Below are 15,564 nucleotides of genomic sequence, written 5' to 3'. Positions count from 1 at the left end.
TATATTACTTAGCATGCGAGGTTTAAAGAAGATCTTAACAAGAAATGACCTGACATCTAAAGATCTCAAGATTCTAATTTGAACGTGGGTCTTATGTGTGCAATAATATCTTGAAAATTCATTGCTTATCAGGCATGGAACATTTTAGATTCCTTAACAGAGGAGCTGATGTTTTATATTAGGTTATAGTAGATACATATTTGTGTGAACAAAGAATTTGAATTAATGGGCTACTCAGATTGGTCAGGATTTTGAAAAGCATTGCAAGCTAAAACTGTCCAGTTAAGACAAAGACACAGAAACGGTTCTATTCCAGCCACTGAAAAATATAGTAAGTATTTATACCTGTACTGTATTTAAAACATATTAACAATGCAGTCATACAAATGCTGCCATTTTTCTTGCATTTGTTTATTTCAGGTAAGTAAGATAAAGAATTAGGCACAAACTGTCACCAATTTTTAGATAAGAAATTTAACATTAAAAGGTTACTCGTTCACTGAGACAGGATCACTATGATATGAAATAGAAAGCTTTAAGAAAATTATTTTTTCTTAATTTGAGAAATCATTATATAAAAGATTCAAATTCCAGATAAAGAAGAGATAAAGCATTCAGGTGTGTGAATAGAATTACTCACTATGATTCCTGGTGTCCTGAGTCGTGCTAAAATGGAGAGAAACCTTAGCACTTTTTAGGCGTATCTGACCCCAACGTGTTACTGCCTGCAGTTCTACATTGTAGTTGCTGTTGGGTTGGAGTCCCTCCAAGACCACATAATTTTGGGCCTATAATAGAGGAGAATAAATATACAAAGTAGTTATAGTATTACTGAAACACAGACCCTTATTAAAAGCAGGCCTGTTATCTTAGGCACGCTACTCTTTGGAAATCAGAAAAGAAAACTCATGTATAAATTTCAACAGAGCAAAATTCCCTTTTTCTAAAAAGTACCTTTTATTTGACTCTCTTTTGCTGTGTCATCTTAAAAATACTAACCTTCTTGATGTTCACATAATTTTGGGAAATACAGACACCTATTGTTTAGGTCAAAACTAAAGGGTTTTTTTTGCATAAAAAAAGTTTTTTTTCTTATGCCAAAATTATTTTAGCTAAAGAAATTTAAACTCTTTATTCCCAAATTTCTGTGTTAGCAACACAATTGAAAACTTTTTTCTAGAGACAGTCAGTCTGAAGTCAGCTAAAATCCAACATTCAGCACATTTGTCAATATTTTCTATTTGTTTCAACTGTTGAAATCAAAAATGAAAAAAAATCAACTCTAAACCCACAACCAAAACCACCCCCTTATTGGTAAGAACACTTTTCCACTATAGAATGGAAAACAGAAAAGAAAAAATACAGTTTCCATTGTCACGGAAATTTCTTAAATGGGGAAACACCAGAGTAGGGTTATCATTCTCTGGTCAATAACCCATAAATTAAGGCAAGTCCCATGATACTGCAAAGAAGAGCCAAGGGTTCTCAGTATTCTTACACTTCTAAATTTTTTTTAATGTATTTACAAAAATGTCTTTCTAGCCCCTATCTCAAACAGAAGACATTACTCCATGTTTTCATTAGAATACTTTGTGCCTCTGAAGCCTGACAGTCAATCCAGAGTGAAAAACATAACCACGTACTGCCATATTTAACACTTCAGGGATTGTCAAGAGCATTTCATATCAATTACGTTTCCTTGTTTCGTGCTGAGATATTTATAACATTAAGTATAACACTCAATTAACAGTGCTAATATTGCACTCAAATTATTTGAATGTCTACTTGGAATGACTTCATATGGAAATCATTATAAAATTAATTGAACTAGACTACATCTAAAGGTAAAAAACAGGTTAAAAAAATCTGCAATGATCTTCAAAAAATAAGATTTTTTCACCTTTAATTTATGTTTTAAAATTTTTTATGCAGCTCCAATTTTTAGACAGAACAGTTGCTATAATATTCAAAGGACCATTGACTAGCAATAGGCTCAGGAGTGTCTTGTGGGGGAAGTCTGACTCTCACTGGCATTGCCAGTTTGTTTCATGACATTGTTTCATGACGTGCAGCAGAAGAAGTACATTGAGCCAGGAGTAATACAGAAGATAATCTAAGAGCCTGCTTTTTCTCTAAAATATGCCTTGGGTCTTCTGGATTTCCCTACATTCAAGGTCAGAACTTGGTCCAAATTACTGTAATGTATATTAGATCTGTTTTAACATATTTATACATAGGATGTACTCTACCCAAAGTGCCAACACAACATTAAGGACCCAGTCCAATTTTAAAATTCTCTGGGTTTTGTGATGTATCAGCTTGTGGACAGAAAGCTCCCCTGTATCTTTAGGCTGTAGCCTCTGCCATGAAGATCTCTAGCCAATGGCAGCTTTCCTGAGAAACACAAACTTTTCTACCTAGCACAGTCCAACCCTACTCCTACCTTGACAAAGTGATTTTTTAGAAGTACGAGAAAGAACTAACTTTTCTATGCATATTTACTTTAAAAAAAAAAAAAGTTAAAAAAAAAAAAAAGTATTTAACTGAAGTAGCAACAAAGAACCAAGTTATCTCAGCATGTGAAATTACCCCATATCTACAATTGTGGGAAAATTTCCTTTTCCTGCTTGCCCAGCACAGAGCTGGTGGTGGTGACTCTGAGTCTGTAGCCTCCAGAACTTGATCACCCATCAGGTCCCATGAGAAGAGATGGGTCCAGCATGCTCCCATGGTGGTGCCTCTGCTGTGTCCAATCTGCTGTAGATGAACTCAGCACACAGCCTTCATTGGCTTTATTTCTCTCAGGGTTTGGTGACCAAGGGGCAGAGAGAGAACTATAACCCTCTGGCTGTCATTCATCACAGAGCAAGTGGGCAGCCAGAGCCAAAATACAGGTAGCGTAGACATGGGACCAAATTCTTACAATGAATTTATTAAGAGCACTGAGAATTAAGTTCAGCCTGTTATCTGTAACTGATTTTCATTTCTATTAACTACTTTAAAATTATACGCCATATGCTTAAGGATATCACAATAGAGAGTTTTCCAGTAAAGTATATTTGATACATCATTCAAGAAACTCATAGGAACTTATTGCTATGGAAATACATCAGATCTTTGGTACAGCAGCTTATTTAAAGAGTTTTGAGTTTATTTTTTCCTTGGGCTTATATTAACTATTTAATGGTTATTCTTTATGACAGCATCACAAGTTGTATTTGCATAGTGAAAGAACGATATGACAGATGATGTTGGACTTTTCAAATAAAACAAACACCGTATCTTTAAGAAGCAGTAATAAAATAAGCCTGAATTTAGACAACAAACAGCATTTAACTTTCTATTCATCTCTCCTGCAAAATCTTATAGTATTTACCTGCATTTTAAGAAAGAAGTCCACTTGTCTCCCTGAGTTCAGTGAAAGATAGAGACTGAGAGATCAAAATCGCCTATGGGGTTGGTGATATTAAAAATTAAGACCACTACTATACCAGCTGCTGAAATCATTGTGATTGATCACATATTTTCTACTTACACTCTATTTTGTGCCCGAAATAAACCATATTTCTGTCCCATTTACTATTTTCTTTCTTACCCCATCGGTAATCTTTCTTCTCTTTTTTTTAGCTGGGATTACATATTTGCTATATGTCCAGCTCCAGAAGACTTTGTAGTGGTGCACTGGGATATCAGGCTCTTCTGGAAGATCCCAAGTAATCATTACATTTACACTCCCATCATTGTTTGCACTGATATTGGCAATTCTGATGTTAGATGGAGCTGGTGGAGCAGACGGATCTGGAATTTAAAACAAACAAAAAGATTCTAAAGTAAAGATCATCTTCAATAAGGTAAAGATCAACTTCATTTTACCAGGCGTACATGAGCTGGATTAAATATTCTCAGTACACTGAAGAAAATTCAGGCAAAAATTTCCTGTAGGTGATTTGGCTTCTTGTAAGTTTTAAAAATTCAAGCTCTACTGAAATAAAAATTATGGGTTATCGTCTAGTTTTGTCATTGTTCTCTGTTGTTGATAATTCACAAATATTATGAAGCTTTATATAAATGTACTAGACGATCAATTTTACTTCTGTCATTAACTACTTTAAATACATGGTGAGTGTAAAACACTCATGTTCTACAAGCGGCCTAGTATAGTCATCATAGAATTGTATGGTGGAAACACTGAATATTTTTTTGGTGTTGCCAGGTAATTCTCAGACGATAACATTATGTTTCTACACATTGAATCTTTCAGAATTCTAGGATTGATATTTATCACCATAGATATAAACACCTCCTTAGAATAAATCTAATTTAGATGTAATGATATATTACGATGTTCGAGAAGTCTACAGGGCTTTTCAGAACAGCAAAAAACAATTAGCTATGCCTGTGACTTATTTCCATATTCTGGTTTAATGTCTGGTCAACATCAACTGAAATATTATTCCTCTAGTTGTCTCTGGGCTGACCCTAGAGTCAAGAAGGACACGTGACAGTCAGGGGTTCCAATATTGAACCTTTCCCAATATCGAATGGTAGGTCCTCCTTGTGGACCTACTATATAATACCCTGGCCCTGAGTAATGAGAATCAATGGAAATTTTGCAACTGAGCTTCTAAAAGTCCAAATTGCTATTTACTAACTCCTACTTTTTAATCCTAGTTTTTTTTTAAATGCCTGTGACAGCCAAATTTGGTGACAAAATATAAGGAAACTGTAAACCCAAACTTTAAGTAAAAGTAAACAGTGTGACTCAAACAAACAAACAAAAAAGTGTATCAGGCAGAATAAAGGAAATACATAGTAATTAAGGCACATTATGAACCTGTAGCCAAGAAAAAACAATCTCATAAAAAAACCCAAACATTTTCATATAGCCTTTTAGCCAAATAAGTCACCACTTATTTGACAGAAATAAAACTGGAGGTGTGCAGAGGCGACACCAGACATTCATTTACTGCGTGGTTCACCTGCATCTTTTTATAATGGTAAATGAGCTGTTAAACAAACTTTCCAGGCATACTAAGTTCATCAGATAATCCCTATGACAAATGGTCTCACTGAAAAATTCCATCATTTAGTTCATTGAAATTGACACATTCAGAATTAATAAAGACAGCATTTCCTTTTTAAAGATCAGCAGATGTGAAATAACGGCTTATTCCTGTTATTTAACAGGACTCTTGGTTAAATAACAATGGATGCTCCTGTTTCCTCACACATGCCATTTTAGTTAAATAGTAATGGATGCCCCTGTTTCCTCACACATATAATTCAACCCAACTTTTGGCCATAAAAGTTACAAAGTATACTTGAGTTTAAGAATTCTGAAAATTTACCTTAATTTTCAAAATAATAGTAATACCTTATTTCTTCTCACTCCTTTTTTTTTAATCAGCTTGCCAGCCAGTTCCTTTTATTTTTTTCTGGCTCTGGAGAATCGCTGTTCTTACACTTATTTCCTTACCTGTGAAGTAGCCAACAACTCCACCTTAAAGTATACAAAGCTATTCATATTGGAGGGGATATATTTAAGAGATTAATTTAGTTAAATGGTTTGTACTATTCTGTAACACAAGTTTTCATTTACTTCTATCATTTAATAAAATTAAGTAGATATCAAATTAAATTTAGGTACAATAAATATAAACAGAATCATTATTTATAAATCCAAAATCTTTATTAAGTATTCATCTTCACTGAGTTAAAACGTTAGGGTTTTTTTTATGTTATATGGCAATGTATTATGGCAATAAAACATTTATAACCTGAAGTGCAACATGATCATATTACTGTAGGTGAATTATTCAGGTTATCTCCCAGAAGTACTATGCATCATGTATTATGTATACATAACATATGTGATAGAATTAAAGTGTTTGAGAGAATATGTCTTCACAAATGATCAGACATAAGCAAACCCAATTCTAACCATAAAACGCGTTTGTCTTTATTCTGCATCTATAAAAGACTCATTAAAAAGAGAGTCATTAAAAAAATGTAAAAGTTAAGTGAAATAGCTTTTCTGGAAAAAAGTGTCTTACATGATTAAAAATATTTGGAAGTTCTATTCGCCAATTTTTCCTAGATCTAAAAGCAAATGACCAAATTTACATTCTTCCCTTTCAGATGTTTTTGTCCCCATAAGAATGCAAGAGAGCATGTAATTTTCCCTGTATAAATTTAGCAATTGACCAGAGCTTTTATATGTCTCAGAATCACAGGATTATTTCTTTTTTAAGGTACCTTCAAACACCCCTGTTTTTCTCAGCAACATAAGCAGAAAAAGAAAACATTAAGAACTATGTGCATACGGAAACCAAGAGATCATTTCTTCTGACTTCTACAGCACCAGCATTTCACCCTGTACTTTTTATAACTGCACAGTTTATTGAAAACAGTACTTTATCAGTAGCATTTCTTCTGCGTTCACTAGAAACAGTCCAGTCAGCAGACAAAAAGCTGATCCATATTTAAAAGAAAGTCTAGTAGTGTTTCTCCTTTCCTATGGGAGAATGTAAACATTGTACTAAAAATCATTGGGTAATTACAGTTAAAGAGAGAAAGAACATCCTCATAAAAGGAATATAGATGTGAAATAGTACAGCAATAGCAGAAACATTTTCCTGAGTGTCCCCTTTCTTCAAAGTCTCTCTTTTGCAAGTCTCGCAAATATTATCCACAAAAATGCCTTTGAACAGGAGGAAGAATGGTGGCGGTAGCAGTAGAAGACAGAAAGGAAGGAGATCTGCAGTTGACAGACATGAAAAGTCAACACATTTGAAAGGGCCACATTTTCCAGAACAGCTTTTCAAAAACTAGAAGACTAAGCTGGAGAAAATAATAAACTAGAAGGACTTAGGACATCAAAGATGAACAAAACTTTATTACAGTTTTGCATTTAATTATCTGAAAAAAACCTGTCTGATTGTAGAGCCAAAACCGTAAAATATTTCTTGGCTTTGAGGTGTATTACCTGAAATACGAAGCCACTTAGTAAGCATTTTATACCAGCTGAGGATCCATTCCATATTAAGCATTTCAATACCAATATATAATTTATTCATCTATTTCTATCTTTCCATGACACTCATCACTATTAAAACTGGCAGCAATATAATTTTGCAAGCTAAAAAACTCAAGAATATTAATCTTTTCTTTCATCTGAAAGGACCGAGTTTCACCACCAAAACAAACAGGTGACAAGGAATAGCAGCAAGGTAGGATTTGTGACCTCTGATATTAACAGGAAACAAACCCAAATGACCCAAACCCCACCCTCAAAAAACCAACAAGCCAAATAAAACCCCCAAAACCCAGACCTCTCCAAAGCCACCCACCAAAAAATACCTCCCCCCCAAAAAAAACGAAACCCCCAAACCTGTTAAGTGTAAGAGCGCGCTCTTCCATAATACATGCTGGCCAGTTACCAGATAACAGATCAGTTGGGTTTTCTGATTTTTTTTAAGCCTTCACTATTGCATTATTGCATGGAAAAGTCACGCTTCTACAAGATGCTTTGTTCTGCTTATGTCTATACAGACATTAAAAGCAGTATACAACTCATGCTGAAGTACTTCAAGGTCTGATAACTGGTACTGGATTATAAGTCTTATATACATAAGGTGTTTGTTAACCTGACTATGAAGCTAAACTGGCTTTCTGCTGACCATGAAGCTAACAGCCAGTCTACTGTTAGGCTTCATACACCCGTGATCACTTTGACTGACTGGCCACATGTATAATTCAGATACATGAACATTAAATTACTGGAATGGAAACTACTTTCAGTTTTTCAAATTTAAAGTTTTGAAATTTTATATACATGAATTTATCTGAGTGTTAAATCAAAGTCTTTGGTTTGCAGAAAGAGCGATGCTAGCTGCAGCTTTTTCTTTGCAGTTTATACTACAACTCAAATAGAATAAAAGTCATTATATATATACTAGAATTTGGCACAGACAGCTGTCCTCAAATTCGAAAAAATTCTGGTCTCAGCAGCCTGACAAATAAATCACTTCTCGCTGCTAGAAATGATAGCTTCATTAGGTCAAGGCTGAAGCTGCTGTTCCAGCACATGGAGTAAGTACTGCATTTGTCTGGATAGTATCTGGCTTGAATATACCCAAAGGACTTAAATTCTTGTGGCTACTCAGCCATCACAAGCAAAACTGTCTCCGGTCCCCAAATGGGAGGATTCCTTGCTGCAAATAAAAGAAAAAAAGAAAACCCTCACACCATCACCATTTCAAAATGCACATCTTTCCACACTCATATTTGTAAACATAGCGATAGAAAATGTATATTTTACAAAATTCTCTCAATCAATAGGATCTGGAAGCACTTTGCAACCTTAACAAAATAGCATGGGCAAGCTATCCACAAGAATCGCATCACACACTGCTGCAATGCATCCATGTTGGCTCTAAATGTGGCAACTGTAATGAAAACAGTAAATGATTTGGACTATATGTCAGAGAAGAAAATAATGACATTGGAACCGGAATTCTAAATCTGAGCTGTAAAGGTGATAGCAAGTTTGACTCTAATTTAAACCCTTTATTACAGAGCGCTTTTTTCTGACTTAAACTGGATCTCCCATTGCTATCTTTTAAACATTAGGCCTTTCAACTCTAAAAATCTGCTGAAGCTGCTCTACAGACAAGTTTCCAACCATTAAACAGTTCCAAGGCATAAGCGGGAGGACTGGCTTTGCCCAATGGAAATGGCACACATAAACCAGCTGTGCAACAGTATAAAAAAATCATTTGTCCCAGAGGAGCAACAGACAGGATTTTATTGCTGGGAGTGGGTGTCTGTTCTGGTTTTACTAACACTCTGTAATGTATGCATGAAATCACATCCAGCATGCTACTTATGTGCTGTGGAAACAATGTTGTCTGCTTCCTTTTGCTTGACAATTTATCCTGTGTATGCTAGCAACTGCCTTCATGTTGAAGATAAAAACCTTTAGCAGAGGCAGAAGGATCGGCTGGTTTGGGCTCATTGAGTTCATCTTATAGCCTCTTTTTGTCTCAGAAAATCGCTCAGTACCTAACTACAGACCGGCAAGATAATGCGTTATACGGAAATGCCTAACGCTGATCCCTCTAGCTGACTGCAGTCTCTGTTACTAAGAGTTCATTCTCATCATAAATCATAAAATGCTAGAAAAAAATAGCCTAAAAACGCCTACTCAAATGCAACAAATTAGAAGTTGTATTACTAGCGCCGAGCAGCTTCCGAGCAGTCGGGTTAGGCTATCCCATGCCTGCTTAATGGGAGAAAAGCAACTCCTTTTCATCCGAGGAGATTCCTTTATGGATTACAGGAACAGTTCTCTCCTGGTTCCAGAGAAAACGAAGCAGCTTGGAGAGAGCCAGTCAAAATATGAAGTGAAACATATTTGTACCTTTGGGGATCAAAAATGTTCTGCCAGGCATTCTGTTAGCTTTATTTATTGCTGTTATTGCAAATTGTTGCCACTCAGTTGAAGATGAAAAGGAAAGCACACACAATTTAAAAACCCTGAAAAGTGGAAACCACTGTCAAAATATCAGAAAGTTTTCATCATTTTTAGCCGACAGCGTCAATCAGAAAATCCACGTACAGAGCCCTACTTCTAGGAAAGAAGCCTCTCTCCTAGGTGCAGTATTCACTTCATCTTCTAGCCACTCCAAACAGAAAGGCATAGTCTAATAAGCGTTTCTTGTAACTTTGAGATCACATTTTGGCAAAACGAAGCATCGCTTCATTTGCTGTGAAGGGACATGCCGGACAACCACATACAAACCCTTCACTTCCTTTATAAAAAAGAAATTAGAAGCATTAAAAAAAATCTCTGCTGAAGCTCTGAATATTTAATAAATTATCTCAGCTATGTCACTTTGATTATTTATTATTTACAGGTTAATGCCACAAATGAACACATGAGGCAGTGTAAAACAGCTAATAAACCTTCACCTCAAATGTTTATAGTATAAGAGTATCAAAAGCTGCAGTAGATAAAACCTCAAAACACAATTAGATGAAGAATGGTAAGCTGGAATGCCCGATGAAATACTTTTGTTTTCCTGGTTTTGTCTTTTTCATGACTAGGAAATTAAACTCATTTGGATAATAAGGAGTTTTATTTAGTGATAGAAAAGTTAATGGAAACTATATACCTCAGAAGACTTACCATTATTATGAAGAAAACAAAAACTTACTTTGCTGTGTCTCCTTAGAGATCACATTTTTTGCATTTGCAAAAAACAAAAAATAGTATAAAACAGTATTGTGGTAACCAGACAAAATTCTTCTCTCCAAATAATTACTGCAGCAATGTTCTGAATGTTCTTTTTAACAGCTTAAAATATTTAGTGACAGAGACTTTGTGGTGCCATACTCCTCCCTAGATTCAGATTATATATCATGTTTGTCCTCCTTTAAAGAAAAAATAAATCCAAATAATTTGCTATTCATTATAACTTATAAACAATTGGTAAAAGTTCAGCATCTTGTGTGAGAAACTGTCTTAGGAATTGCTGTCCTGTTTCCTGATCAAAGAGTTTCTTTTTGAAGAAAACTTCTGTTAAGTCTGACGAAGATAATAATCTTCTCGTGGTCTCAGCACAACAGGGTGAATTGAAACAGTACGAGAACTAATGTGAATTTCTGTCCACACTTCACATAAACGTAGCACAGACAGTCAGCAACCTTCCAAAGGTGATGTGCCAAAGTCCGCTTTCCTTTTCCAAACTGGAGGTTAAATGTGCCTGTAGGAGCTCAGCAGGGGCCAGTAGATGCTGGCACTCAAAAAACTAGGCTCATCGGAGCGGCAGCTTCTTGCCTCTCTGCCAGGCAGGGGCTGCTGCTTCCTGCTGTGCTCCAAAATAGTAATTAAATGCCTATATGACACTATAACTTACCACTATGAATGCCTACTTGGGGACATGGAGGCTAAGAGATACTGATTGAGGCACCCCAGTACCATTCCCACAGTCACCACCTAGCAGCATCTTCATCTGTGACACCTAGCGCTTCTACACATTTCATCTGGCGAACGTGGTATCTTTATAATAACCACTGACATTACCAAGGCCTCTAAAATAGTCAAATGAGCTGCCAGAATAGGATGACTTTGGCTATGAAGCTGATAGCTAACTGAACTCCTTGCTGTTTGTCTGGCAATTCACAATTCTCTGCCAAGGGCTGGAGTTTAGATTTGAAAAGTGTTATTTTGAGGGTTATAGAAGCCTTTTGAACACCACTGGCTACACACTTTCTGCCATTATCAAAATCTCGTTATTTTGGTTTATTTGGTAAGAGCAATGCAGAGGTACTACTGGCTCCTGTTGTCCTTGTCACAAAGTCCTAAAAGCGCTCCCCACCTCCACCAGCCAGTTGTGGGCAGCACTCAAGGAGAGCAAGTGCTGCAGAGACCACAGAAAAAGAGGACTCTGGTATCTAACATGTAATCATACCAAGACCGCAAGCTCCTGAAACACAAATCACTGCCAGCCGGGAGGCTATTCTGAAGAAATATCCCTACGTGCTTATCCTGCTCTTGTGCTATTCTCCAAAAACCCACTTTTGTCTGGGGTCAGATACTGGGCTGAAGAGACATTCAGTATGACTTACCATGGATTTTCTTATATTCACTACCAATGTAGGTATTTTGAACAATATACTCCTGTGGCTAGCACATTCAGTAGGAGATTAATTCTTTGGAAATTAATAAAAAACCTGCCTGAAAATGTCACGCTCAAGCCAAAACCTCAGTGATGTCATGATACACCTTCATGTAACTGCAATTATAGTGGTTCCAAGTAGAATAGTTGGAAAATCTTTACAAACTCAGTAAAACATCTGACAGTGATCTGAGTTAAAAAAGAACATTGGTGCCTGATGCAGCAACACAGTGCTGTACCTGCTGAAGTGTTGCTGATGAAGAAAAGCAAAGAGAAAGCTACTGCTGCTGCTGAGTCCTTGCAGTAAGCTCAAAACGGCTTGAAGGAACTGTATTTTTCACGTGACTGACATGACATGCTACTTAAGTGTAATAAATTCTTAAAATGCTACTTATTTTATACTTGAAGAGGTTTGTGGCCACAGCAGTAATGGGATAGCTATGCCAGCCACCCTTCCTACCACAAATGTGGTTATAGGCCCAAAAAATTATTGAGTCTAGCGTGTACTTATTCAGTAAGTAATTAAACCATCCACAACAGCAAAAGCGCTTGCATGCCTCTATAACTCTACCTACAATAAGACTTTTTCTAGGACTGACTGAAAAGCTAGGACGGGAACCCCTAGATGGCAACTGCCTGTATTGCAAGATAATTCTATCTGCAGAAAGAGGAGGAAAGGCATTCCTTGAAGTATGCTTTATATCAGCGTAAAGGTTCTGTCACGACTAAAACAACGACAAGTCTTTCTATTAGAAACTACCTCTGTTCGCAGAGTGAAGAGAGATAGATCTCATTCTTTGCCACTAAAGTCAACTAGCATGGTCTGGCTATGCCCACATTACCAACTAACTGCCTTTAAGAAAGGGTGACCACATCCAGACCATCTGTCTGTCCGGAATAGTTTCTGGCCTGTGCTAACTCCTATGCTATGCCTGAGAGTCATCCGGAAAAATTTTGCTTCGCATGTGTCAAAGACACACCAGGGACGATGACGGCAACTTCATAGGATGGGAGATCCTTTTCCATCTTCCCCATCCTCCAAGTACCATTAACTGCTAGAGAAATAATTTTCAAAGTTATTTTATTAACCAAACCCTTGCAAAACCAGAAATGGCAACAAAAGTTCTACAATACTTTGTGGATTGGCTAGCGTGCCTTTCTAATGAACAGAATCGTGATACTTAGCATGTACACCCTTTTTATTCTCAAGCACTTATGATTAGTGCTAGCAAGGGGAAAGTTATATTAAGAGAGCCCACAGTTCCACCAAAGCAATGCTACTAAAATTATTTAGATATAGGTGACAAAGTATTTCAATACTCTGCTAAACATATGGCAGCAACATATTTCTCATAACCAAAAAGAAAAATAAGAGAAACCTCTCAGAATAACACTGAAACCCCAGTTCCTCCATGTTTCACGGTCAGGGTCATGTTGCTTGATACCAACCATGCAGAAAATGTTTAAAAGGAGGTTTATTCATTGAGACCCCTTACTGATAAAAGAATAATGACATCTTTAACCTTTAATTCCTTTGCTGACTTCAAACAAATCTCACATCATTTCTAAAGCCAGTGGCAAAACTACCCAAAAACCCACCTGTTAAAAACCTTCTGCTACACAAGTAGGCAGATCAGGTTGTGCTCCAGTCTGAGTGAATGGAAGGTGAGTACCAGACGTAGCAAATGAAAACTAACCTTTCGAGGATCGGAAGTGCTTGCTGGGTGCCGTGAAGCCTCTCGTCCCGTGCACGTTCACAGCTGCCACACGGAATTGGTACCACCTGCTCGCTCGGATGTCCGGCAGCCGAACACGCTCATCTGTTGTCTGGTGGGGAAAATATCATGTTTACACTTGTCGTTCTGACGTGGGCAGTTATGCTATCACCTCCCGTGCAACACCAGTTAGTCAGACTGAAGGGTAGGGGACGCACTTTAATATGCACCAGTGTTGGCAGGCTGTATGCAACCACCTCACCTGACTCTGAGCATCATTCTGCACTGCAAAGCACTTACAGCTGCAAACAAAATCATATAACCACCCAATTTTGCAGTGCATTGCAGGTCTTTTCTGGGAAAAGTAACCTTTAGAAAACTGTTGAAGTGTTAAATCCACAAAATTAGTTTTCCAGTTGTCACAACCTTCACCGGTGTATAGGGTCTAGCTGTTCAGGTGTTGATGTTTCAGGACACATTGCCCCAGGTCACAGCACTCATTTCTCCAATTCTCAATTCTCAGAGAATTAGGGGTCCAAAATGGCTTCACAAAATCCAGCGCTGTGAGAAGCCGCTTATTCTGGTTCATAGGAAACACGAAACCCTCAGGTAATGAATGTAAGCCTTCTTCAGATCTTTGGCACTTACTTACGTCAAAAAGACACTCACAGCTTTAACTCTTCCCTGCAGACCTTTCTCAGGTCATAGGAGATGACCTTTTCTCCAACAGCACCCACTGAGACTGCTAGTGTCATGAGTTCACTTTCCACCTTCTGTGGGGAGTGCCTTAACTACTGAAATATGGAATAAGCATAGATGCACTCTGAACCCTGTCAGTAGGAGGTGCTTTACATGCTCTTATTCTCAGTCCTGCTTTCCAGTGTCTTTTTTTCCCCTTTAAACTTTTAAAGAGCTATCTTCTGCACTGTTTCTTATTTTTCCTAAGGTACAAAGACCAGAACTGAACGCAGCCTCCTGGCAACCCCTGAATCACTGCCAAGTACAGAAGACATAGCATTTTTATAGAACCCATCAGAAACTCATCCACTTGTTGCAATTTTTAGTTTTGCAATTACCTCTCAATTATCCAGTTTTCAATTTATTTTAGGAAGTCATTTATTGTATTTTAATTTAATTCTTTAATCAAAATAACACATGAACCTGAACCAAATGCCCTGTATATGTCAAAATATACTATAAAATCATTACTGAATATCTGATTATCATTACTGACCAAACATTCAAGCTCACTAAAAATGTAGCGACACCAATTTCTTTTCACAAGCTCTGTTTTGTATAACTTCAAAAATCCACCTTCCTTGTATAGCATTCAATGTTACTTGCAATGATGCCAAGCACTTCCTAAAAAAGGCACAGCATCATTTCTGCTTTTTGCTCTTTCCAGTCTGTGTAAGAAAGCAGCAGCTGCTCACCTAACTCATAGCCAGAACTTAAGGAAGTTGCTTCAGCTCTTCAGCAATGGTATTTTTAGAGCCCTGACCAATACAATTTGGAGGTGTTATCCTACACTTAATCTCTTCATTTGGTGACAAGCAAAACTTAGGGAAACGGATATCTTGTTTGGATGTGCATGTAAAGGAAAGAGAGCTTTTCTAAACTGCGCTATAGACTGCTCTCAGACTGGTAAGTGTCGCAGACTTTAAGCCCCTCACATATTGCTGCTGCTCAGAAACCTCCATTCAGACCACTGCATTCGTGTTTATAGCTTAAGCAGGGGTAAAAGTCCTAACGCTTTCATTGTCTCCCTCATCCTCCTTCCGTTTTTCGTTTTTATGTTACCTGTAGAGTGAATTACCTTGTCCAGTGAAGCGGTTCCCCTAGGCAAGAACGAGCCTACCCGAACCAACTTTTACTATTATTTTCATTTTATGGAGCACTCAGATGTGCTAGTTTTTTCCAGTATGCAGGCCCGCATACTCAAGAACTTACAGATAAGACATGACAGTAAACTAGAGTAAAATAAACTATCACTATATTAACAGAAAAAAAAAAAAACTCCAAGGATATATTCAGATCACTACTGCAACTGAGATCAGGGTCAGGATTAATATCTAATTGTAATTAACTAGTTACAACACTGTTTTTTTAAAAACAGATTTGCTGAATTTAGTTACAAGGGAAGGATAATCTGAATAGACTTGATCCCA

The 15,564-nt window shown here is 37.1% G+C and overlaps 1 protein-coding gene across 1 annotated transcript in view; it reads right to left on the bottom strand.

Moving 5' to 3' along the window:
• Positions 1-15,564, bottom strand: part of ANOS1 (anosmin 1) — a gene marked incomplete at both ends in the record, with an annotated part of 147,862 nt that overhangs the window by 31,676 nt on the left and 100,622 nt on the right. The window contains 3 exons of the mRNA XM_082490953.1: positions 641-788; positions 3,596-3,798; positions 13,379-13,508. Of these exons, the coding sequence (XP_082347079.1) occupies positions 641-788; positions 3,596-3,798; positions 13,379-13,508 (481 nt within the window). The remainder of the gene's footprint in view (positions 1-640; positions 789-3,595; positions 3,799-13,378; positions 13,509-15,564) is intronic.

Source organism: Vanellus vanellus, assembly GCF_965231255.1.
Source record: "Vanellus vanellus genome assembly, chromosome: 1".
Lineage (NCBI taxonomy): Eukaryota > Metazoa > Chordata > Aves > Charadriiformes > Charadriidae > Vanellus > Vanellus vanellus.
The sequence above is the reverse complement of the archived record's forward strand: the minus strand, read 5'-3'. Positions and strand labels throughout refer to the sequence as shown.